This window comes from Amphiura filiformis, chromosome 19 (assembly GCF_039555335.1).
Source record: "Amphiura filiformis chromosome 19, Afil_fr2py, whole genome shotgun sequence".
NCBI classification, from domain to species: Eukaryota; Metazoa; Echinodermata; class Ophiuroidea; order Amphilepidida; family Amphiuridae; genus Amphiura; species Amphiura filiformis.
Window position 1 is genome coordinate 59321467 of NC_092646.1, and position 27933 is coordinate 59349399.

Here is a 27933-nt window from a genome sequence, read left to right on the forward strand (position 1 = left end):
AAATACTTTAATAAATATTTGAAAAAATGGGTAAAAATAGCATGTTTTGGGGTCTCTGTGTCTAAGTTTTTCACAGAAGGGGTCTTATTATATATGGCGCGAAGCGTATGATCAAGGCGAATAAACACAATACAAAAACGAATGCCAATTGATTAATACTTTCAAGTTATGGCCCTGAACATGCCGTGTACACTTTTCGTTGGATTCGACCATATACCAGTTTGATTTTAAGAATATAATGAGTCTTCAACAACAGAACAAGAAGCCTATATGCAATCCCATAGACATTTGGATAATGTTTGCATTCTATAATTGTACCTGAAAGAATGACGCCTGGCAGCTATTGTAGACAGGGCTTCGTTATGTACAATATACAATGCAAATGGCTATAGGGCAGCGATTGCATGTATGACTTTCTGGAACTAGTCCCTCGACTTGTTGGTTGTCAATTCAACCTGGTATTACACAGGTTTGTTGAGGAATTCGGTCAATTAAGATACTGGTAAGTAAAATGGCTCCTCGCAGACACATAGACTGTAAAAACCCTATCATGCTAAAATTCATTACAAACTTATAGCATTCATTTGAAGGTTTTTGAAGTTTTAATCATTTTGGAAGAAAGATAAGACTCATAATTATCATCTTACTCAAAGCTATATTCTAGACAGGACATCACATTATAGAAAAGTCAGGTACTGAAGCACAATTTCACAACCACAAGTCATTACACGATAAAGACGTTAAAAGAGGCGTACCAAAAGGCACAAATCAGAGCCAATATGGCCATACTTTGTACTGATGAAGCCGAATTTACTTTGTATGTATAAGTGACAGGTTTTGTTTTTGACTCCATCCATTTAAAAGCATCATCGTAGCCCCTCTCATTGAGGATCGGACCCACCTCATTACGGATGCGTTCGGTGTACATGTTGTACCAATCAAGCTGGTGGAAAAGCATATATATTAAATACATTTAAAAGATCTATCAGTTGCGGAAAACAAAACCAGTTAAAACCTCTTATGAGCAAATACGGTCCAATGATAAGTCACCGTATATCTTCGCTCTAAATTCAGATTTATTACAACCGATGACATGGGTTTTAGAGAAAATATTTCTTTCTGCCCTTTTTGCTTCGCCTTGTGGACAAGTGACAAATAGTACTCATTCCACAGCGCGCTACTTTATTACATTTATTTTTTTATTTTTTGGCATATCAAAAGTTAGTACTCGTCAGTACTGGTACTCAATGTATGGCATCTACATAGCTTTATGCTTTCATGATATTTCATGAATAATAAACTACTGACATAAATTTATAGTGATTCATATAGGGTCTACAACTTTTAAGTTCCCCCTAAATACTTTTTAAAATAAATCGAAAAATATTTGACAAAATGCAAACGTGTAAAAAGGTATGGGTAGCCGTATTTGATTTACACATATGGACCAAATTATAGCGTCACACGTCATTGCGTTCAGTCACAATGGTTCATTATGCAAAACAATAGACCGTTTTAAACATTGTTAAAAGTTGCATCTGAGTCCATAGGAGTCAGCTCTCAAACAATACAGTAGGCCGGGTCTATTCATGTGTTTGTTAAAGAAAACCTGACTGTTATGGACTCAGGTGCCACTTTTAAAACGGTCTCTTTTCTTACACAATTAACCATTGTGACTGAACACAATGACATGTGACGCTATAAATTGGTCCACATGTGTAAAACAAATAGGGCTATACATAATGTTTACATTTCGTAAAACATTTTTTGACTTATTCTAAAAAGTATTAGGGGGAACTTATAAGTTGTGGACCGTATATATTACAACATACATAAGACCGTACATACGTACCTGTCTCGGTGAAAACATGCTGAAATTAGTGAGAACTGGTTCTAGAGGCACTAGGGAGCTCATCTTCCATGTCATGTAGGTATAATCACTGAATTTGTGCTACAGGAGAAAAACGAGCACGAGCAGTATTTGAAAATTATTTATAGGTCTTCTGATTTTCAAGGGAAATCTTAAGACTTTTCTATTTTAAGAACTTTGTAATTCATTTATTTGTTGTAAACGCTATGGTACCTTGTGAAAGCGTCCTAAATACCTGTTTGTTGTTGTTGTTGTTGTTGACTAACAATAACAAAGAGTGATTACTAATACCTTTTGAGTAACGTGTGCCGGGGATATTTTAACTTAAAGATAGTTGGGTACTATGATATACGAATTTTCACCTCGTAAATGATTCAACACGCACTACAGAATTACCAGTATTCCAGGCATTTATCAATGCAAACTTATGGTACATAAATTGGTGTTGTCTTTTTTAAAGACAGTTTTTGTTTTACTTACATTAGTTTCAGCTTCCACAGTATACATGATATCTTCAATACGAATACCAAAGGAGTTATCCTCGTAATAACCAGGTTCTGAAAACATATAATTATTAATAGTCATGTATTTTTTAATAATTTCCGTCTATGCTAGCCATGTGCATTAAAACCTGACAATTATCAGGTATCAACATTTTAACATTTTATCAAGCATTAATATACTATTATACTTTGATCAGCTCGTAATCAGCGGGAGGCTTTTATCACTACGCCAAAAAAATACCTGCGTTAAAAGTGATATAGCTGATCTGCATGGTTTATATTTTGCGTGTTAAAGAAAGACAAAGTACAGGACTTCAATTAATAATTTGTAATACTTCTAGCGAGATGTCACAAGACCATTCTCCAATATAAAATATATTGATATTAATCCGCGATGTTATAAGGCCCGCCGATTACGAGCTGATCAAACTTAGCCAATCAAAAAGAAGTTAGAAAATAGGTGGTGTGGGATCAAAACAAAATCGCGGGATTTCTTTGTTGTGTGCGAGTATGAATTAAGTCAAAAAACTGCATTATATTACTTGTTGCTTGATAAATGAGACAATTCAAAGCACTTACACTAAATGTTGATGATTGCCCAATGTACTCACCTATTAGATACATCTACATCTCAGCACAAGAGCACTTCTCTCTCAGCAAGTAATAAGCAGTTACATGACTTTTTTGATGCATAATTATAATAATATAATAATATACTTATCCAGCCTGATGGCACCAATACAGGGTGTCCCAAAAAAAAGTTATCGGGCGAATGAATTTGGACATACGTTGTAAAATAGACATCAGAATTCAAATCTCTAAACATCAGCCCATCTTATTCTGCATCTTATACGTTAATTTTAACTGGAATCAGTTGACTGATTGCGAAGAAATGAGCGATTACATAACGCATGCGTCAATTCACTTCATTCCAAGTTTGAAAGAAGTTCATTCAACACAATGCGCACAGTTCTGTAAAATCCTTTTCGTTCTTTTTAAACAATCTGTTTCTTGCAAAACAGCCTGCACGATATTGAAAATGAAAGTTGCATGTAAGATGATGCTTGGTACTTTTAAATATGTTTTTCGTTAATATTGATATAAATGTTGCATAAAGAATTCCCAGCTGTCTTAAAAACTTTCTCAGACACATTAATGTTTTTGGAAAATGTATAAGAAATTGTAATGCAAAGTTTAAATCTTTTAAAACTAATGTTGCATGGTATTAAAAATCACCCGTAAACAGTCCTGTATTCACTATTTATAAATAGCTATTTATATATCACCATGAGGGTACATGGGCGCAGCCATTACACAACATCGTATCACCAAAGAGTATCCAGATAAGCATTCACTCCATACAAATGAATAGGAAAACAAGATGTCGGTATTCATGAATTTTCACAAAAATGATATGTGTCAAAAATCTGAAGATTGGGGTATCCTGTAACTAACATATGTTATGAGAAACTGATTTTAGAGAAAAGTTTAAAATTTACCGAGCGCCATTCATTTTATAATGTTTTTTATTCGGTAAAACACACCAAATTTTGAGCGACTAGTTGCTGAAGTCAATTGCCGTACCATTGAAAAGTACAGGAAGACCTCCCACTGTGCTAGAGGTCAACTCTCCAGACATACTGGCGCCCAGCCAAAATGGCAACCTCCATTTCTCTCTATCAAGAATTTATATATTGCTATTTATAAATAGTGAATACAGGACTGGTAAAGCTGTAAGCACTTGATCATTGTCGTTCTTGGCTCAAACATTTGTCAAATGTTCTTTGGAAAGTTAAAATACAACATATTTGCACAACCTGAAGAATTAAAGTTGGAAATTTTCCGATTGCAGAAATCAATGGTTTCTCGGACAAACTGTTATTCATCTTCAGTGAAAGCATGAATAACATAACACCGTCGGATTATAAAATAGATAACGTGGACTAACTTTAATGAGATATACAAACTGTAGGAAGCGGTGAGCGAGTATGAAAAAAGCGCCTGTTGATCAAACTTGGAATGAACTGCATTGATGCGCGCATTATGTAATCGTTAATTTCTTCGCAACCAGTCAAACGAATCAAATAAAATTTTCATATGTGATGCGCAATAAAATAGGCTATGCGCTACATTTTAAATTGTTTGATTTTGATGTCTATATCTCGACTTACGTTCAGTTTTATTCACTCGGTAATTGTTTCTGGGACACCTTGTACACTAGTAATGTTGAGGATGTTATTTCCATCGCTTAACGAAAGGATTCAAATGATATGTAAAATGTAAAAACTGCTGTAAGTGAGAGAACGCTGAAATCCAAGTTGCGTGATATTTGACTTAGTAAACTGGTAAAAATATTATTTATAATCTTTATTTTTTATACACTCTGTACATACTACTGACCAAGTCATAGTGTACCCAACTGAAAGTTGACAAAGGCATTCGTGCAGCTTTAGGACAACAATGACATAACGAGCAAATAATCTGGTAATGTATATGTATATAGAAAAGAGCGGATGATATTATAGTACAAGATGTAATTTGAAATGAAAAAAAAAGGATGCTACGAATTTGAAAATGAAAAAAAAGTAGCAACTTAGTGTTATAATTTGGTTTTCAATGATGTTGCAAGTGAGATGCCGAGTGGGTGCCACATACCGGCAAAATCGAGGCTTAAGCATCTTAATGGTTTTTTTAAAACTTACCGATCAACACTAACACAATTAGCCCCATTTCGTTATACACAAGTTAAATTAAAACACTACCGTAAAAACTCGATAGTTAGCACATGTGCTTAATATCGAGCGCTTTTAAAACATGCAAACATGAAGAGCCCTATCCACACATACGAAGAAGTAAATTTGCAAATGTGTGTCTCAACCCCATTAGCTCAGTTGGTAAAGCACCGGACTTTGGTACACTTTCATGTTTTAAAAAGTGACTATTGTAAGCATGGTAAAGTGACATTAGCATGAAAGTTCATCTATATATTATCTTAAAGTGACACTATGTGCTATTATTGGATACGGACAGACCGTAGACTGTGGAGAGACAGAGCTATGTTGGTGAATGTTACATTATGGAAAGCGATTATGGAATGAGCCATGCCATATTGGTAGTTAATGGCAATGTTATAAAACAGCTAGTATAAGTTATAGTTATTGTCCTAAATAGTTTGTGGGAGACGAGCCATTTTGAGCTTTTGACCACATTTTGGTTGAAATCGATGAAACCATGTGAATAGCAAATGAAAGCGCTGACAGAAACCAGAAACTTGCCAAAATTCCTGACATCTCTGACAACCTATTCTTTGTCTTGTTGCCATGAGTGATTAATATTCTTTGATTATGACGATTTAAAGGGGTCGGTTAACAACGTAAGCACAGTATTTTTGTGGGCACTGAGAGCACATCAGACATACCAAATTGCATTCTGAATCTGAATACGAAGAATGTCATTCTGATATCAAATGATTTTGATTTAAAAAAATTGAAATGCGATTGGATGTGTCTGATGTGCTCTCATTTTCCACAAAAATTATTTGCGAACATTGCTATTCGATCCTCTAAGCAAGCTTTAATTCCATGGTATGATTCCGGGTACGATGTCTTACCATCTGAATTAAAGACGCCCAATTCCATTGGAGCCGATCTTCCACCAACACTAATAGGAGCTAACAGAAATAATTAGAAAAGGAAATCAACCAATGGCATGCAGATTACATGCAACGTTATGCAATCTTACCGTCAGACTGGAACATTCCCAGTTCAAGAGGCTCCTCATTTGGACGGTACCCAATCTTAATTGCTGCAGGTGCTAAGCGTTAGTATAAATAAGATATTGGGTAATAGTTATAAAGCATGCATTCACATCATGCTATGGGATCAGCACAGCCATTCAAATGTAGATAGAAAGCTGAAACGTTGTAAAACAAGGGGTATATGGAAACTACGGATCAAATCATGCAGCCATACGGTAACCTTAGGGGTATCTGGAAACTACGGATCAAATCATGCAGCCCTACGGTAACATCAGCTCACCGTCTGATAAGAATACTCCAAGAGATATTGGCTCATCGTCTGGTAGGGACCTTGGCCTTATATTCACAGGTGCTATATACATTATGAATATAAACGCATTGAAATGAAATTATCGCGGTGAGTGGCTTAAACACTATAAATTACGGTATAATTAACATTCGCATCGTCAGACATCATATGTAAACACAGGTATTGCTTTGATATCATTATCAAAATCCATATTAACATTTCCATAAGAAATAGAATTGTATTGTTTGGTGTAAAATGTTAGTTTACACTGGCAGATATGTCCTCTTTTAATTTGGGCCCAAACAGACGAGGCAATACGAAGAAAGTCGCTATTTAATACCAGCGCATATGTCTCCAATGTGAGCCACTCATTCGAACGTGATCCGTGTCGGCTCTTTTGATATGTCACGACTGCCCGCACTGTGTTATGCACATCGTGTACGCTATCAACTAATATTTCCATCGTAATAAAACGACGGTTCCTGCGGTTTATTCAAAATCTCGAATTTCGACAAAACTACAGCACCTAGAATCTTGATTTTTGCAGGGTATAGTTTACTAAAGTACATAACAATCGTGTAAAAACATAATTTGGAAAAATAACGAGGGCGTCCTCATCAGCAAATGTTATAATATGGCTTTAATTAAAATTTGTACTGGTATTGCAGGTATTCATAAGAGCTGATTTTACAAAGTACCTTCATGAACGTTCAGGAAATGTCCAATGCCATGGCCTGTACCGTGTTTGTAGTCCAAACCACCTCTCCAAAGTGGTTCTCGCGCATATGCATCAATATCACGACCTTATCAAACGAAGAAGAAAACAAACAAACGAAAAACACAGTTACTGCTTTGATTATACGATTAAACTATATGTCTTCCCGCGAATGTCGACTGCAGACGACAAAATTTCAATTTTTTAATAAAATAATTCCAGAATTGTAAATGTTCACGACCATATTTAGAATCAGCATGAACAATGTATTAAATTGAGTACAAAAACAACAAAAACAGGGCTAGTATTGGCTTAGTGGTTATAAAGATTTTCTCAGTTTTCAGGATAAAAAAGAATGTGCATTAAGAACATATATTGCAGTGCATTAATACCAAACGGCACGTTAAATTTCATATTAGTAGGTTATGGTAGCGCATTAGGTCAAACTTTTGCAGTGCTTTATGTGTTCGCTTCACGTCGCCTCATTTGCTTCACTTCACCCATGTGTAATGCGGAGCTGTTATAGGAAATCCAAGTGCTGGGAGACCTATTGCAGATTACAATGTTGAGGTAAAATGATTTCAATCATACAAAGACCAAAATGTACAAATCAAATTAGTTGAATCAAGCCGCACACCCTAACATAAATGGCTAAACTGGATTGCCGCCGTAATTTCCATCTAAATATAATGGTGTACAAAAGCCTTTGTAACCTACTCCCATCACCCCTGTGCAATATATTCCACACAGTTGCTTCGAGTCACAACCACCTGACTAGAGCAGGGTCACAAGGTAATCTGGTCATCCCACTTAGTAAGAGCGAGTCGGCTAAGCGAAAATTTACATCCAGAGGCGTGGTCTCTTTTAATTCATTGCCAACCCAGGTTAAAGTACCATTACCTCATACACTAGGCCGTTTCAAAGCGATGTGCAATTAAATTATTAAATTATTCAGGTTGTATGATGGTCGGCTGCAGTGCGGACTCTAGTCTGCGGGCTGTCTTAGAAGCCTGTCAACATTGCTGCTCTGCAGCCGACCTGCACAGATGTGCTTCCTTGGTGTGTTCATATCGTCGTCCGTATTCCATAGTGGCGTATAGTGGGGCGCCGCGAATAAACAACTTTTCGAGAAAATCGGGTTTGAAGAAATGCCAATTTAAAACCGAGTTGTGTAAATCAGACATTCATTATATTTTGTAAATGATGTGAAATTTCTGTAGTAAACTAAATAGATTTTATTGTTATATATATTTTAAAAGATATATAAATACATACTATTGCTGGCAAACTGACAATAAAACTATACGTCACTATGGAAAACGAACAAAACGCAATACCCTAACCTTACGTTAACCGTACGCCACCTCGGTCGCCGTGTAATCCCTATGGCGTTACTTTTCGTCATTCGTATTCCATAGTGGCGTATAGGTCCGATACGCGTACGCCACTATGACATACGATGTTTTTCATTTTGCCGATATTTCATAATTATAAAATGTGTATAAAAAGTGGCGTATGGTCGATACGCCACTATGGAATACAAAAATGTCACTTTGTAACTATACGCCACATTTAATTAATTAATTACTAATTAATTAGCTAATTATGACTGATGAGACTTAGAAAAATGAAAGAGAACATCATTAAAAACATATGTGCCAATTTTCAAAAAATGACCAAAAATCACTATACGCCACTATGGAATACAGCCGACGATATATGATGGTATTTGTTAAATCCATGGTATGTAATTCTTTTGTATGTATTTCATTTGTATTTTTGATGTATTTTGTTTGACCCCTGGGCCAGACTGGAAATCAGTGTGGACCACTGAGTTTGTTCCCCAGGCAAAATAAGATCTAATAAAATAAAATAAAATAAAATACGCAACCGTCGTGCGCCGGCAATCGGGGCCTTTGAGTATTTATATCAAAATGACGACGTCTGCACCGACGTTTAATCGACATACCGAGGACACAAATTGCGATTGTTTTTGTCAAAATGTCCAAATCAAATTAGTTGTATCAAGCCGCACACCCTAACATAAATGGCTAAGGGGTACGCAACCGTCGTGCGCCGGCAATCGGGGACTTTGCGTATTGATATCAAAATGACGACGTCTGAAACGACGTTTAATCGACATACCGAGGACACAAATTGCGATTGTTTTTGTGTATAGTACCTAATAACTGTTTGTGATACACAACGCGAAATATGACTATCTAACGCAGTCGGTGGTACTTTCAATTCACATGGCAGGTGTTTCTCTAAAATGCATTTGGCAGGTATTTGCGACCTATTGCAGACCTCCGCGAACCGAGGACGGTTCTCGTTTGCAGGTAGGTCTACGGTTTAAATGTAAAACGTTTCTTTTCTCTTGCATGTCCTCGTTTGCAGGCGCACACCGACGCGACGCACTCCCATCCCACTCTACCCACACAATTCTATACATACCATATACTCCATTTCTGAATGTTCCTAGCGCAAGATCAATATGTCCCAATAAAACACGTGTGTAAGCTTCCTAAAGAGTAAGCATCAAGAACAGAGTTAATATTAAAAACAAAAAACAAAAAACGAAAAAAAACACACCCAAAAACATAATATTGGACATTGTTGCAGTAGTCAGTACACATAGCTGCACACCCCTACGATGTAATATAATATTCGCGAGTATGACGCTTTATTACATACAAACTGAGATTGGAATAAGTATACTTGCCTTCATGAAGTCTGTTGGTTTGTCTCCGAAGTAAAAAGTTCTTGTTATATCTACAGTGCCGTCCCTGAAAAAAAAATGAACATCATGCTTAATTAATATTGGAATTTGGCACTATGATGCTATGATTGAGTGGAACAAACAGAAAATAACACTTCTGATTACTATTTAGGGAATACAAAATGAAACATGAAAGTTTACTTACAAATATTGGCTGCCCGAATCGAAGAGGAAAGTGCTCTCTGTCGTTATAGCTGTGTTGGTTTCTTCTGATGAACTGATTTAATAATAAGGGGAAATATGCTGATAACATGCCGGTTACGGTAATCATTGTTCTTAATTAAATATATTTCAAAATTCTGATTTTACATAATTATTATGTGCTGTATTTTGTGATAACTATTTTAATAACTTTTTTAATTCAACTAATCGGAGTCGCCGATACACGTATTTACGAACTGAACGCGAAATAGCGATTTCCTTTAATTTTTTATCTAATTTGTTCGACTCATTGTGTTGTATGGTGTATGTACATCGGAAAACTAAACTTTTTTATGAATCTTTAGGATGATAGCAATACATTAGTAAGGTTTTTGTTTTAATTATTTGACCAACTTTGAAATTAACCCCCTCTATAATCAGCCATTATGGTTTACACACATTAGGAATTTGTTAGGACATTTAGTGTAGTGCTATGGGATATGATAGAAATGCATTATAGTGAACAAAAAGTATGTTACAATTAGTTTCATTTGGAAAAAATAGCTATTGATTATCGGCAAAACAAAACTGTACGACTACCTGACTTAGGCTCAAGGCTGTAGGGGATATGACATTTGTTTTCAAAAAGTTTATTCTTGAAACAATTATTAATAAGAACAAACAACTCGGAGTCAATTTACCTGTAATGTATAATAGCTCCGTTTGGACCGAATCCAGAAATTGCTCGGAAACTTAAACCTTTATAATCTTCTTCTTGTCTGAAAGAAAAGAAAAGGTTGGTGTTACTCAGGCGTGCGACACTTGCAAATTTGCATGGCAAAATGACCCGTCTCCACCGCAGCCAAGTTTAGTTACGTAACCCAGGTTACGTAATCAGTCGATAGCGTGGACACTCTTCACTTGCAAACCATCAAAATTCGTGGAAAAGAAACCACGTGACTCTGTGGTCTTACTATACAATGACACATCAAAAATAGCTGTAGCAAATTGCTGTGATCATTGCCTGTTGTCGCCCACTCCTGGTGCTCGCAATACCACCAACAAATGGCGCTATTTATTTCATATTTGGGAGATTTCCCGAGATAGGGGAACGATTAAAAATCACATTTCTAAACTTACAATCATTTGGTGTGACAAAAAGATTTAGCTTTTAACCTTCAAAAACCAGTTTTCCTAAATATTTTCTTTCGCATCCAGCGGATTTGAACTATGAACCCGCCAATTTACTTAAAACATCGCTCATATTTTTTAATATTATAGTGTGCTCAAAATTTGGTCCCATACTATGAAATGGTTATCCAGTCTTGTAAACAAGCAATTTGCTTACTTACGAACTTTCATACTTTTGCTTTAATTTAAGTTATTACAATACTACCCTTAGCAACCAACTATTTGTGTTTTGTACAGGTATATCATGACCCAAAGTTTAGATTAATGGTCTTCATAGTCTTACTTACGATCGGAATGCAGTAGCCATGTCCTCAACAATCAATTCACTTATAACATCTTTGTCACCCACTTTTGGATCCTATAAGTGAAAATCAAAATTTATTTAAATACATTTTAGATAGATTAGGTGGATATGTTGTATTTGTTTTTTTATTTGTAAACACTATATGACACTATAGCGCCGAGCTATGTTGGAGTTCAGTACTGTATGAAAGAGACATTTTCACGCTGCAAGCGCACAAATGGCAATATATAAACGATATCAATAAGAACACAACCACCACCAACACAATAATCAACACTAGGAACAACAACAGCAACAAACAATTACTACTTACTTTTAGGTCTTTTATTGTTTCCGTCATCCAAGAACCAAGTCGGCAAAGAGCAACGGAATCTTTGAGCTACGCAAAAGTGATAATACAGAAGAACAAATAATATACAGTTTTATTAAGGGAAGTGGTATGAACGTTTGGACAGTATTTATTTTGGGACATTAGAGCACATCAGACATATCGAATTGCATTCTGAATACGAAGAATGTCCTTCTGATATCAAATAATTTTTATTTTGAAATTCGCAATTTAATACACATTTTTATGGCAAATCATTAAAATTTATATTTTCGATATTTAACAGTACGCGAAGTAAACTTTATAAATCTGATGATTTATACTTAAAGTGTATGTAGGTGGGATGAAAAGCCGACGATCAATTTCGACCTTTCGTATTGAATATATGGATTTTTTTTCCAAAAACACCAAAAAAATTTTGGGAAAAAAATCCATATCTTCAATATGAAAGGTCAAAATTTTCAATTGACCGTCGGCTTTTCCTCCCAGCTACATACACTTTAGGAACAGAATATATTATTAGATTTATATAATTTACTTCGAGGACTGTTATATATCAAAAATTTGAAAAATATCAAATTTTTATAATTTGTCATAAAATTTGTATTATATTGTGATTTTCAAAAATGAAAATTATTTGATGAAAGACATGCTTCGTATTCAGAATGCAATTTGATAGGTCTGAGGTGCTCTCATGTCCCACAAAAAATACTGTCGATACGCAATAAACGCTCATTCTAGATCCCTTAATGCAAGATGAAGTCCATGATATATTTACATGATTAAGATCTCATGAAAGTAGGAGTAAACAAAATCATGAATGCTTTAGAATGTGTTAATTTTTAAATGTTGGTTTATAAAAAGAGCATAAAATCCCTCAAAACATTTAGTATCCAAAGATACTATCAAAATGTCGCGCAATATGTGTTTTTTATTTAAAATACTTTCAAACAAATGATTTGGTTTTTGTTTTGTGGCAAGATATGCAAATGTTATTATATAGCTTATAAATTTTGTTTTTAAATATAGTCCAACACTGAAACATTTTCTCAGTTTTCAGGGTAAAAAATAAACTTAACTTACATGTGCATTATTCATACCGGCAATTTCTGTTGGACTTTTGATAGCTTTCATTAAAAGAACTGGCGATGACATGAGATACCTTTTCGTCTGAAATAAGAAAGAACAAAACGATCGATACTGTTTATACAAGGTTGATTTTAAGGTTAACAACTATTTTAAACTGTTGCGATTTGGCAGTTCACAACATCTTGCGAATGGTGTGAGCTTAGGCAAAAATTGCATTGATCAGTTCAAACCTAGTGTACAGAAGAACTCAAATATCACAGATATAGTTTTGTAGGTCCTGTGGTTCTTGAGTTCTGTTGTACGGAGGGCTGAAACAACAACACTTTTGTAAAACGTACATAACTCATTAACAACAATAAATCTAATAAGTTTTCAAACTATATGATTTGTAGAATGAAATTTTGATAAACGTCAAATTGTTATTTTTCAATAATATATTGATTTAGAAAATGAATATCGATTTTAGGCTGCTTCGACCAACAATACCTCGTCTACGCATACTTTATCATAGATTCTGACACACAAAAATAAACAATAAAAAACTTAATGCAGTTAACGTTACCTCTGGGACTCTTTCGTAGATAGCATAGCTCATAGAATCACTAATCCAAATTGTATCTTGGCTCAGACCAGCTAGATCATCAAGAAAATCATCGTAGTCTTTAACCGTCACGCAATCTGCTCTTACAGTATCTGAAAATGAACAGTGTCGGTTCAAATATTAGTTACGTGTCGTGTTTATCGAATTCTGCTCGATAATAGGAAGAGCGTTTAGGAATGATCTACTTAAGGGGGTACTACACCCCTCGATAAATTTGTGTCTATTTTTGCATTTTTCTCAAAAACTAAAAACACAGTGGTAACAAAAGTTATGTATATTATAGGGGCAAGGAATCCAATGACTACACTGGAATTTCATTGACCCAAGACAAGCGGTTCGTTATTTATGATAAGAAAAGAGGTACCGCTAGAATGTACCTCATTTCCTATCATATATACTGAACCGCTTGTCTTGAGTCACTGAAATTTCAGTGTAGTAATTGGACTCCTTGCTCCAATAATATACATAACTTTTGTTACCGGTGTGTTATTATTTTTGAGAAAAATGCAAAAATAGTCACAAATTTACCACAGGGGTGTAGTACCCCCTTAATGTTTTGTTTTATTTTTTATCTCCTGTATATGAATTTACCTTTCAAATGGAAGTCATCCAATTGTCTATTGTACTTGAAAAACATACACCCTCTGTGAAAAACCGGAGGAGTTATGGGTTATCGATCTCTTTTAACTTCCAGACACTCTGCAATTGAATGTCCAAACATTTTTTCAAGATGAATCAAGTCACCAATTGCCACATAGACATTAACGTATTTTAGATTACATCGGACTTTACCTTCGTTAGGGCAGTTTGCAGATCCTATCCCCAGATGTGGCTTAATGGTTGAAGACAGACGTCCTTCCTTGTCATATAGGTATAGATGAATGCTATTCATAGTTATTATGGCATATGATACGAACATAGGGTTATATGGTATATCCTCTCCACGGAGATTAAATAGCCCTGTGAAAGTGCAATGTGCATTATATTCGAAATTATATTAGTATTTGCTTTACATGAGAAATGTATTACTAATTATTACATGCATTCAATTATGGCTTGTTTCTGAACACACTGCAATGTCTTTCAACTGTCTGTACTAAGCACAAACGGAAATTATATTTGAATACTGGGTGGACCTCAACACTGCCCCTTTTGGAGAATGTGCCACACTAACCAATGTAAGTCACTTGGGGGCAGTGTTGAAGTCAGATCAGAATGCAAATATAATTTCCGTTTGTGCTTAATATAAACAGTTGCAAGACTTTATATATAGTATGTCCAGAAACAAGCCAAAATATAGAACTATTAAACTACGTAACGAAAGAAATTTCAAAAATATATGAAACAAAAGTGAGAAAGAGTGTGTTTTCCCAGAAATACAACTACTGAATATACAGGGTGTCCCAGAATGATCTGTACCGGGAAAGATGGAATTTTTTAGGTATGAAGGGCATGTTGAATGGTCATATTGTTTTGCATTTTAAGTTCTACATATATTTAGCTTTCTCAGATTTTTTAGATTTTAAAATTGGACGTTTTAGTAGAAGTTATAGAAGATTGCGTAAAAATGGTGAATTCTAAGTTTTGACAACGCAACCTATTTTGCAAATCTGTAACATTACTAACCGTTCAGCACAAAGTTATTTGGAAAAAGTTATGCAGGTATTTTAGTTGTGCCCTGTTCATATTTCCACTAAATAGCCGAAATCCATCTATTATTTATGACGTTACGAAGCAATCATTATATGGAATTAAGGATTTGTGGCCTAATCCCATTCTCTCTTTGGCGGTAGTTTTAAATATAGTTATTGTGGTGTGAGGTCCATGTCATTTGAAATGCTTGCAGAGATCGAACTGTTTGTGGTACAGAAAAGACGGCTCCTTAATTTACTGTACAGCAGCGTGGATTTCTTCCAAAACTTACTGGCAAACCGGCAGCTGTTGAGACGCAAAGAAGATTCATTATAGACGATAAAGAAGTTTGACGAGCACGGAATTGTCAGGAATCGGCAGAGTGAAGCTTCAGGTACTCGTAAGACTGTAAGAACTAGAGCGAACATTGCAGCTGTCCGGTAAGCTTTAAGGCGCAACCCCAACAGTAGTTGTCGTCGAAATGCTGTGCCAAACATCCCACGTTCTTCATTTAATCGTATCGTGCCATTTTTCAAAGGTATGCGAGTCGTTTTTCATCGATTTTACATTATTGCATGCCACGCCAAAACAAATAAAGGTAGCGTGTTGAAATTAACAGAATAAGTAGGAGACATGTGCAACATTATAATGCTGGTATCAAAAATAGATACACTGCCCGTCTTCTATTTTTAGTTATTTTTGCAAGCACGGTACAAATCATTCTGGGACACCCTGTATATACATGTCTGTGCCTTTAAGGTTTTGTGCAAGATATGCATTCTTCCCGCCTGGGAAATGCTGCTCAAATCGTACTATAATGCACAACGACAAAGTGTTAGGGTCACTATTTCAGATATTTATATAAGACCTTTATGGTAAATCCGACTCTGATATACCAATTTCCTGAACATGTCGGTAATCCTATTGATGCATTTTATACATCTATTATAATTACCAAAATTTGATATTCCAGGTTTTTGCCCAGGCGGAAATGGAAAATTTACACGTACACAAGACATTCCTGAAAAGGGCCATGTTCCCGCTTAAAATGATATAAGGTAAATTTCCTAAGTGTAGACTTACACGCAATTTCGTCAAGTTTAGCGACCACTAAGGCACCAGCATTTGCTTCGTTAAGTTGACTCCTGACACTGTCTAAATCATTAGAACCGTCGAATTCCCATATCTTCTGCTGCCAAGTTTCACCTGCATGTCAGGAAAAAAATCGATTGTAGAGGATATCCCAGAAACACCCGATATTTTTTAAGACATTTTAAACGTGTTATGAACGCGTTTTGGTGTTGATCGTTAACAATGTTACATAAAGGTCACGAAAACACTAGAACAACGTCAATTTTGCCAAGCACTTTGTCACCACTTATTATTAATATGTTTAAGGTTTTGAAACTGTTTTAAAATGTTCTTAAAACGTTTAATACCCTTTATATAGCCCGACATTTAAACATTTTAAGAAGAACGTTTTATGTTTATTTGTTTATTTATTAACCATATTTAAACAGGGCAACCTACTCAGCAAATATTACAATATTGATTTTCAGTACATGCAGGGCCATGTTTGCTGGGTAAATGTCATCTTGAGATAAGAAGTGAAATTTACTCGTGAAGTGCGCATGCCCGAGTCTCATTTCTTTCGGAATTTTCTGTCAAATACACGCAAAACAAAACATAAAAACGTACTCCGGCTGACAACAAACATGTCCATCCCCACTCCAAAGTACATCTACATACACGGACACAACCCCTACAGATACCCACACGCGCCATCCACACCACACCCCCCCCCACACACACACCTCCACCCCACACAACCTAATCCAACACACCTGTGAATTTTTCAGAGTCGAGAACAATTAGCTCTTTATCGGGGTACGCAGGTCTCGTGTTTTCGGTATCAGCCTCCCAGATGATATCCACAAGATTTGCGGTGATGGATAAAAGAATTGGACCACCAGTTTCAACTGCTTCAAATGAGGAATTGTACCTATTGTATCCACCTGAAAAATCAAACATTTTGTGAAGGTTTCAATCAATAACATACATAATCTATAATAAAGGGCACATGGCCCGATCAACAGCAACCCCAGAATTGACCGGATTAAGGTCAACATTTTGGTATCATTATGCCATCTTTTTTTTGTTTTTGATATTGACCCTAAAATGTCTAACTAAAGTGGGTTCGCACAATATTCGATGGGATTTCAAAAATATTTTTGGCTCTTGTATCTAGAAATATTGCAATACCAGGAAAATTCATAAATGGGAAGTGAGGTCACATACAACTTTCTTCTTCCGAAAAGATTAACGTTCAAAGTATATTAGAGAAAAACGACGTCGATGGAAATTTTGCAGAAATTATGCAGACATTAGAGGCGGTAGAGACAATGAAAATTCGATGTCAAAAGGCGACAAAAATTGTAATAAGTAAAATTTAATATAAGCAAGCAATTATATTGTTAGTAGGGCTATCAATTATATACAGCCTGTCTCAAAAAAAATTGTGCAAGTGAAAAGCGCCCTCTTTGGCAATTAGAAAATACCGTTGTGACATAATGCTTACTTCAACGGTACGGGCGCAGTCTTAGCTCTCATGTGCCGTTTGTTCTGTTCAATTTGCTTGTTCCAATTTCGAGAAATGTTTATTTAACAACGAAAGGGTACAATCACAATTGTGCCACTTTTACTAGGGAAGAGCTATACATGTAAATAAATGATAGCTGATGTTGATGCGTCTAATGCACTCCCCCTTTTGGGGCGCATGCATTAAACGCATCAACATCAGCACGCGTGCATTATGTTGTCTAATATCTCTCCCAACAAATAATACGCGTCCATTAACCTATAACATGTATAAGTGCACAATATGTGTCTTTTAATATGTCTTAAAAGGGCCGTTCGTGATCCACAGCCTCATTCCCCCACTTTTCTCAAAAAAAGTTGAGATTTTTATATCACTGGAATACTCTGGCTACATAATGTGTATGTACAAAATATTTCTTGCAGATTAATTCGTTTAGCAAAGATATCGCGAAATTTGAATTTCGTTCTGGTGCACCAGAACGAAATTACAACGTATTGTCTATGGAAGAGTGTAATACACATAATCATGCATAACTCGCAAACGCAAAATCGGAATCAACTGAAATTTTGGGAATATGCTTTTTTCGTGGATATGTACTGAAAAATGTCATAAAAAGAAGATGCTAGGATCACGAAGTGACTAAGAGAACAGTATTTACCATGATAAAACCATTGACACGCACATGTAGTTTTACAGCAGAATGTGAAATAGTTATTTATCTTTTAAGCTCTTTTAAATGCAAAAAGAGAATCATCATTCCTGCATCATGATAAAACAGTAAAAACAGTCAAAAAAATTTTGTATTGTGTAATTGATGCATTCTTTTGATTTCACGACGTAACTCTTGATAAACTTGATGCTATCACTGTTACATGTAAAGCCCTCTTCCCTACAAGGCAAATTGTGATTTTACCCTTTCGTCTTTAACTAAACATATCTCGAGATTATAACAAGCAAATTGAACAGAACAAACGGCATTTGAGAGCTAAGACTACGCCCTTAACGTTAATGTAAGCATTATGTCACAATGGTATTTTCTAATTTCCAGAGAGGGCGCTTTTCACTTGCACAATTTTTTTTGAGACAGGCTGTACATTGCTTTAAATTTTCTTTTCTGTTTTAAAATGAAACCAAAATACCATTATTGTCCATTATCGTTTGTTTATAAGAACAAATACCGTAAAACCCCGTCTACAAGCATATAGCGTTTTTGATGAAAGCTCAATTAATATGAAACAAGCGTGAATATGCCAATACAATAGATTGGTCTTACAATAATACTTGTTTGTATATGCTTGAATCTGTAATTTATTTGCTCAAACTCCACAATGGCGCCTTTATTAATTTAGCTTTCATCAGAAGCACTCTATATGCTTGTAGACGAGGTTTTACGGTAATGTAAGTAGCAAAGAAGCGATCCAGTTGTGTTTCATTAATACGAATTGGACCAAAGGCAACGTCTTACCCAGCTAACACCTCGACGTTGTATGGCAATGTTTTTTTTCAGTATGTTTAAAAGACAAGAGTAACCAAAAGTGACTTTTATACGGTTTCAAAAAATTGAGACATGCTTAAAAATAAATACAGGGCTAACTTACTAATAGACATAACAGTAGGATCAAAGCCAACGTAGTCTCCGGCGAGTAGTTCAGAAATCAACCAATCTTCTGGCTCGGGTACACCTGGTTCACCTAAAAATAAAATGTTATGGAAAGTATAGTTAATTGACGGTTATTTAGTAACGCTTAATATGTTCAGAGTCAGGTTAATAAAACGTGATCAACACTTTGCAGAGAGTCAAACATTCAGTGTTTTATCATAAAAATAAGAACAGTGTTTAATATGAAACAAAAAGACAATCAATTCGAGAGATTGCACTAAAATCATCATCTTTGCATTAGTGAATGTTTACAAGATCTTTAAAAAAATATATTTACTATCTTTTTGAAGAATCCAATTGCAATCTAATTCCATGTCGGCTTGTAGAAAATATCGCCCATCAGTCCAAAGGGCTGCCCTGTCAGCGGTTACGATGGCTAAACCTAAGGGAGGAAAATTGTTGAAACACCATATGATGAGTTGTGATAGCTTTTCCTAAACAGCTACCTTCGACTAAAGTATTTATAAATACGCACGTGACCTATGGGCACGACATACCAAGACCAGCAAGTGTGATCAAATCCTCATACCATGCCATTGCAAAGGATAGGAACCTCTTTAGATAGATATCATCAAGTTTAAGTATTAAATTGAATAACAAAATTATTACACATGGGGGATTCCGAACTTGTATGTTATCAAAAACAACATTTTGAAAGTTTTTGCCGACGGAAAAATATTTATGGACTGAAACGTTTACAATATATACAAGTTTGAACAAAATAGACAATTTTGTTGCACAGTAGTTGCTTACCGCCTTTGCATTGAAACATGTGTACAGGAAGACCACCCGCTATGTAGAAGGTCACTCAGACTTACTGTCTACAAGCTGTTATGGCAGCGTGGAGGTGGTCACGTGCGTATTTATAAATACGTATTTATATTATAGTCGAAGCATACTGCTAAAGGAGCAAATGGTTAAAAATTAAATTAAATATGAACAACAACGACAGCTACCCGACCCATCACAAAAAACAACAAATACCAGACCAAAATTGCGAACCATAATAAACATCAACATTACCAACACCAACACCAATATTACTACAACCACCTTATCAACACGACCATCACCAATACATTTTTATTATATCCAAATACTTGAAATAATACTAGAAATACCTGATGATCCGCTAAAACCGGACATATATTTACGTCGCTCGTCTCTTTCTGCGATATATTCACTCTGTATAAACGATAGCAAATACAAATAATTATTAGGACAATGCATTGTGATACGGTTAGTAGTAAGTACCTGCTGAGCCACTGAATCCTGATATGTATTTTCTTCTTTTGTCACGATCAGCAATGTATTCGCTCTGTTGATTTAAAAGAGTATTGTTATTGTTGTAAAAGTAAATAAAGAAGAGAATTAAGGGAAGAAAGAGGAAATGAGATATGATGAGAGGAGAGCAGCGGAGAGGAGAGGCGGGGGGGAGGAGAGGTAGAGTAGAGTAGAGTAGAGTAGAGTAGAGTAGAGTAGAGTAGAGTAGAGTAGAGTAGAGTAGAGTAGAGTAGAGTAGAGTAGAGTAGAGTAGACAGAGCGTATCCAGCGTGCATGGTCAGGGGACAGAGTGTCCCCTCAAAAATCGAAAGAGTTAAGTCCCTCTCTGACAAAAAAATAAAAGAGAAAATCCGAAGTGCAAAGGAAAATAAAAGGGTTATGGAGCCCGTTTCCCACTAAACGTACACATACCATGGACTAAAATAGTGTAAAATACAAAATAGTGTAACAAAATTGCGGCCCTTTTCATCACGATCGTGGATCAAAGATAGAAAGTGTAAAATACAAAACTGCGATCGCATTGTTAGAAGCTCGAAGACTAGGGGGAGGAGGAGAAGGGAGAGGAGAGGAGTGGCGGAAAGAGAAAATTCTTTGAAATTTTGCTGGAAATCTTGACAAAAGTGCAAATTTAAATATAGTTTGCTATTTACCTGATGTGCGTCTTCCGATGGGATTATGTATGCTGCTAGATTATTACTCGTCATCTGTTCACGAAGATTCTTTAATCTCTCCCCGGTCTCAATGGCTGTGGGTGGTAAGTACTGTAGATTAAAATAAAAGTAATGATTATTTGAGGTCCCTGAAAAAAATTGGTGTCATTTTTACACCAAAACTAGTGTCAAACAATTGGGTCCTCAGGTAACCACCTAAAGGTGTTAAATTACGTTGTTATGGGTGGTGTAAGAACCTTTGGGTGTCATGTTCATTTTGACACCTAGGGTAGCCACCTGAGAACCTGTTTTAAAAATAGGTCATTACACCGAAAATGGGGTGTAAATTTGGATCTCTAACTCTAAGGTGTCATATTGAGATAAATTTACACCCTAATCTAGTGAGTATACTCACATGTTTTATGCTCAAACTTTACTCAGAAAGCTAAAAGGGACATAAGTGGTATATCTTAATAGCACCTCATATGATCCAATTATTTCTAGAAGTATATGCAAAACACAGAGACATAAAGTCTCAATAATAATGAACATAATTAGAATACAAGATTTACTCAGACAAGCTAAAAGGGGCATAAATGCTTAAATATATTAAAAGCACCTCATGTTGAAGAGTCCAATATAATCAACACTTGGACTCAAAACTTGGACTGTGTTGGATAGGCTCACTTTTCCCCAACAATTTAGTTTTCTACATTTTTTTGACCAAAACTCATTTTTGACTTGCTTATTTTTGACATTTTTGAGCAAAAATCACAAAAATCACATTTTTACCAAAAGTCATGTTTTTGACCAAGAAAAGATTCTAAAACATAATAATGATAAAATTGGATGTTTTTTTTTCACCCAATACAAAATTTATTGGTCTCGCTATGAGTTTAAAAATATTGGACTCGACTTTGTCTCGTCCAATATTTTAGCTCGACCAATAAAATTTGTGTATTGGGTTCAAACCATCCAATTTTATATCAGACTTGTATGCAAAACATAGAGACCCAAAGTCTCAATAATAACGTTGTTAGAATAAGAGCAGGCTTTACACAGTGCCTTTTGTATTTATGGCGTGTATATTCCTGCCGAAACTAAAATGTCCGTTTGACGAGAAGAAAAGTGTGCGTTTCTTTATATGCAAATTCCCTCACAATGCGTGAGTACGGCAGTATTCCTGCACTGTAGGGAATTGAACCAATGATGTGAATGATCAATATTCATTGATTAGAGTATACCAAAATAATATTCCAGTTGAGATCAAACTGACACGGGATTCACGTGCTCTAATAACATGAATAACCACAATTCATTGGTCGAAAGCTCTTTCATAACGACTGAAGTATAAACTAGTTCAAGCGATACACTTACCGGAGGGTTAGCTTCACAGTCTCTGTATTCGCCTTCAGCAGGAGCTACCTGTCTTTTTTCTAATCTTCTTTGTCCTTCTTTAGGCAGACGATAAGCGATTGGCTCGCTAGCGACAAAGACTGCCACTGAAATGTAATTGATTGATAAAACAGTTCATTACTAATTGTCGCCTTAAAGCAAATTCTTTCAAAAGGATATTTCCCCCAATTCTTTTTCAATTGACAAAAATATCATAGCATTTTGAGAATCAGAATGATCACTACATACTGACGAATCAGATATAACTATGAGCAATTATTTATACTCGATCGTTTTTGCAGAAAAGTGATTCTCACCCATGCTCAATGTTTACTTCTGTTTTCGGAGCGTCAAGCCGATCAATCTAGGTGGTGGTCGCCGTGCATTCTCTAAATTCAGTAAATTTTCATCGGCAACCGTGTAATTGAATGGGATTATTTTGAAATTTTAAAACGCTTAAAATATCACAAACAAATAGGCCTATGTTAATAAAGAATATAAATACAAGCTAAAACCGTTGGGGTTCGATAATGAACCCCACAAAACTAACCGAGTATATGGAAAATGCCATACAAAATCGAGGCAAAAACGATGAAATATCAACTTTCGAACGATTGTGTGGCATTTAGAACAGTTTAATAGCTTTACCGCTTCTGTCACAAATCTGATGAGGTCCCACGAATGTGGTGATGAAATATTAAAAGTAGGTCACTATTTTGTTGATAGAACTGTTTAAACTATTCATTTTACTATTTCAATAGTCGTTTTCAATCGCTATCGCTGTGATAAATTTGAAATAATGCAATAGCGACAAGCGATGTTTCGCAAAATTTGGCGATTTCAACCGCTCGACAATCGAGTCTAGTAATACTCAATCACCGATAGTTTGCGAGGGCTTAAAACCAGAACCACGTATGTCCACAATTACATGTTACTCATGTCGGCAACAAATGGGTGGTTAATTCTGCCCTCCATAGTAAATGCAAGTGGGGTATATGCATGGTCACTTAAACAGTTAGTTACACGCAAGTGACTATGCGTAAACCCCAATGTCTCTTACATTTATTATGGAGGGTAGAATTAACCGGACATTTGTTGCCGAAATTAGTAACATGTAATTGTGGACATAGGTGGTTCTGGTTTTAAGCCTTTAAGCTTTACCATTTCCGACGACACAGTTCTTTCAGATATAGCCTGTATGCAATAATTTGCTGAGGAGCGATGTCTTGATATTATCCGTAATACTTTTTATTTTCTTATGTTATTTTAAGTCTATAGGGAACACCTCAACGCATTTAACACGATAACTTGATACTACTGTCAGTCTTATCAGGTCCGTGAGATAATAACATTTATGTTCAAAGTTCATTTATAGGTAGTTCATACGCAATATATAATTGAGAATGAAATGCAGCCAACGTCCAAAGTTTGGATTAAAAAGCTTGCGATTACTTTATTATACATTAAAAACTACATTTAGTATTAAGTATTTAATATATAGTCATCGTATTAAAGTATTTTCCATTAAAATTGTAGGCTATGTCGTCACTGAAGCGTTTATTCAAATAGCAATACACTATCTGTAGACTGAGAATGCAAAGTCCACATTGGAGACATAAAACATAATTATCTACCTCAAAACCTTTCTGCGACATCGTACCTCTACACCATGCAGTTAGATAATAGTAAATACAATAGTCCAGACCAAAATGTACGTACAGATCGTGGACAAAAATATATAACAATTTAATTATTCGAATCTTACTGACTACTACAATTAGCCTACACACATATGTGAGATTGTTTTGGCTGGTTTTCCATGCATATTTAACATACAATCTTGTGTAATTGGGCGGGTGCGTAAAATCCCTGTTAATTATTGATATAGTGCAATCGATAATGCTTCAAGCATAAAAAACATTTCAGGTTATCTGCAAGGTTATAAGATACGCGTAAGCATGTGCTATTATGATCAAATCATGTTGATCGTTTGGTGAAGCATTCAAGCAAAATGTGACTTGCTGCTACAAAATGAGCGCAAAGTCGCAAGTTGGTAGTTTCGGGACTTCTTGCTTAGTTGATGTTCTTTGTTTGCCGTGCACCTGTACAAGCTGTTGGCTTGAACAGGTGCGTGTGAAACAAAGAACACCAACACAGCACCCAGGGCGTGTCGAAACTACCAACTTGCGACTTTACGCTTATTCTTTGGTAGCAGGTCACATATTTTATAATGTCCCCTGCAATAACAACGACAAAACACAACTGAAACAAGAATAAAACACCAGTTTTTCTAGCTATTTCTGTCGTAACGAAAAGTATCTTTTGTTACTTCTTCTCATTAAGATATTCCCATAGTTTCTCTGCAAATGAATGTACACTTTGTGCTTGATGTTTACGTGTCCAATTAACTTGGTTAATTAACAATTAAAGGGGCATTTCGTGATCCACAGCCTCATTCCTCACACTTTTTTAAACTTTCTATTAAAAAAATGAGATATTTATACAATCCGAAACCTCTGGCTATATAATGCATGTGTGCAAAGAAATTCTTGCAGCTTCATTCGCTTGGCAAAACTATCGTCAAATTAGTATTTATGTTCTGTTAAGGGGTCGGTCACCCACCTTTTTTGTGGGTCCTGAGAGCACATGAGACATATCGAATTGTATTTTAAATACAAAGAATATCTTTCTGATATCAACTAATTTAGATTTTTTGAATACAAATTTTATGGCAAATTATTAAAAATTGATATTTTTTTTAACATTTAACAGCCCTCGAAGTGAAATTTATATTTACTTAAAATATAATATAGCTGGGAGGAAAATCCGACGATCATTTGAAAGTTATTTCCAAAAAGACCTAAACACAATAACAGAACAGATGGGGATAAAGTTTATATCACTGTACACCCAGTAAATCATTCTTGCTTTCTAATTTCAAAACACCATACACATGATACAATAAAAATACCCTAAATAATACCAATTTTTTTCTGATATAAAAAAGGTCTTGGTAAATTTAAATGGTATCGATAAATGTTGCACCCATTATAAATTTACGCATTTTGGTATCTACAACAAAATCTCATTTCATTTGCTATTGAACCTCCGTACCTATCTCGGTCCGTTGGGTGATTTTCCAATTACCATGATAACCCGTGCATGCGTGTCTTTAGTTCATGTCAAATTACATTAAGCGTTAGAATGTTGTACTCTATGTGTATAGTAATGAATGCAAATACATGTGTTTTATGTTGGCTCCGGGATAGGGTCACATTAAGGTTCAAAAACCCTTTTTAAATATAATACTGGTAGAAATTCGAGACCATGAAAAAACGAGTGTCGAATTTTTCATTCTTTAGGTAGTACTGTTAGATAACATAATGGGATCATATGACCGTATAAAATTAATGTCTTGGTTGATTGATTCTTATTTAGAGGATTTTCGTAGATTGATGAGGGAGGGAGGTGTTTTATTTTCTTCTTCAATGTAAAGTTAGCATTGTAGCAGTTCTCGGTCTTTTCCAACAGTGCTCGAGGAATAGATGAGGTTCTCATTTTTCTTTTTTGTTTCAAATGTGAGATTCTGAGGGATAACCCCCCCCCCCAGAGACTTGGAAGTCATGCTTGTTCTCTAATAAACTGATTTCTATGACGTTTTCATAAAGCATTCCAAAGTCTAAATATTTTTTGAAAAAAAATCTGACAAATCCCAGAAATTGATGGATTTTTTTCGGCCTCTTGGGCACCAATGTTGTACTTTATTACAGATTATCATATCCACAATGTTTTCCCCCTTACTGTTACAATTTGCTTGATAGAATAATATTTGTCCAAGTATGATCTGCACCAATCACTTGTAACATTCACTTCATCGCAATGAAATGTTCAGACCGATATATCAGAGTTAAAGAAACACAAAAAGAGTCGCTTTAAAGTCAAGTGTTATAATGTAATAACATGGAAGTACTTTCCACGTTGTCATAACCATTAGTAGTAACTGAATAAACGGTTTTAGTCTATACATGCGCTAGTACCTATATTTACATACAATGCTAAATATCTAAATAATTAAACCCTCAAATGTTCGCATCACAAATCAAATATGACTATATTGCGGGTAGACAATTAGGCAAATTGGGCTACTCCGGGTAACATCCATACGCCCCCTGTGGAAGACATGATCATAACCTTCCACACAGGAGTGTAAATTTCAAATGGTATTACCTGAATGGGTGACTTCATTTAAAATCTACACCACTGTGTGGGATGTTAAGTTTATGTCTTTCATAGGGGGTGTATGGATTTCAACTGGAAAAGCCCCGTGAAGCCAAATACCAACCAGTTTCATTAAATATTGGTTCAAGTTGAAGTGCATGTGAACATTAAATATTCACGGATGGTTTTAATATCACGCCCCGGCCACAAGCACGACTTCCATGTTTCATTATACAAGCACGTAATGGGAATTCCCCGGCGCGATAGATGGATGGGTTCTTTAAATGAGTCACGATTTTATATTTGTATTATTTTACTTGAAATAAATCATATAATAATTCATCCCAATAATATATGTATGTCCCCAGATGCATGGCGACTATCGGATAGGTACGTGGCTCTTGGTTTTAGTTTACGTATGCTCCTCATTAACGAATTATATATAAAAAGACCAATGTGATATAATCTTTGTTAAATTATGGACAATTTCAGCTACAAATGCATATTATATTAGTATGGTGGTACAGAATGGATTAGATTCACAAATACATTGTTTTTACTGTTAAAAATAGCTCAAAAACGACGGAAAGAGGAAATGGTTTAAAGTAAGATGACCTGTACCCATTAAAATGTCAGTCGTATGATATCAATAATAATTTGCACTGAAATACAATAGAAATAAATATTTACCTGCTAATAGCGTTCCTATCATCAAGTTGTATTTAACAGCCATTTTGACGTCTACGTTACCTCACCGTAGTAACCGTAAGAAAATGTTTCCACCAGTGACCAAAATACGTAATGTACATATATTGAACAGTAGATAACAAATCAGTGTTTCTAGACACCAATCCACGGTCAAATGACAACTTTAAGCACAAAAATGGATTTAATACGGTGTCATATTGCTTAATTTTTAAGAATAATG

At 35.4% G+C, this 27933-nt stretch overlaps 1 protein-coding gene across 3 annotated transcripts; it reads right to left on the bottom strand.

Moving 5' to 3' along the window:
• Positions 1 to 216: 216 nt before the first annotated feature.
• LOC140141573 (xaa-Pro aminopeptidase 1-like) lies at positions 217 to 27805 on the bottom strand. Of its 3 annotated transcripts, none has more exons than XM_072163482.1 (22): positions 27696 to 27805; positions 22770 to 22894; positions 21393 to 21503; positions 20580 to 20643; positions 19736 to 19840; positions 19397 to 19489; positions 17044 to 17214; positions 16283 to 16405; positions 14360 to 14527; positions 13529 to 13659; positions 12961 to 13047; positions 11863 to 11928; positions 11533 to 11603; positions 10756 to 10833; positions 10059 to 10130; positions 9857 to 9920; positions 9589 to 9658; positions 7118 to 7222; positions 6411 to 6482; positions 2351 to 2427; positions 1853 to 1951; positions 217 to 943 (listed from the first exon to the last, which is right to left on the bottom strand). In XM_072163482.1, the coding sequence occupies exons 1-22, from the start codon at positions 27736 to 27738 to the stop codon at positions 725 to 727; spliced, it is 2214 nt and encodes a 737-aa protein (XP_072019583.1). In that variant the 5' UTR covers positions 27739 to 27805; the 3' UTR covers positions 217 to 724. The 3 variants fall into 3 exon arrangements, with proteins under 3 accessions (XP_072019583.1, XP_072019585.1, XP_072019584.1); XM_072163484.1 differs by lacking the exons at positions 6411 to 6482; positions 20580 to 20643 and adding exons at positions 6115 to 6186; positions 20713 to 20776; XM_072163483.1 differs by lacking the exon at positions 20580 to 20643 and adding an exon at positions 20713 to 20776.
• Positions 27806 to 27933: the final 128 nt, after the last annotated feature.

Bases quoted from the DNA above. Each gene is read 5' to 3' on its own strand.
- LOC140141573 (XM_072163482.1), bottom strand. From the start codon at position 27,738: ATGGCTGTTAAATACAACTTGATGATAGGAACGCTATTAGCAG. The intron at 16,406-17,043 runs GTGTGTTGGATT...CCTGACATGCAG, and splicing joins CGACTCTGAAAAATTCACAG to GTGAAACTTGGCAGCAGAAG. The intron at 6,483-7,117 runs GTACTTTGTAAA...TAATGTATATAG, and splicing joins TTTCCTGAACGTTCATGAAG to CACCTGTGAATATAAGGCCA.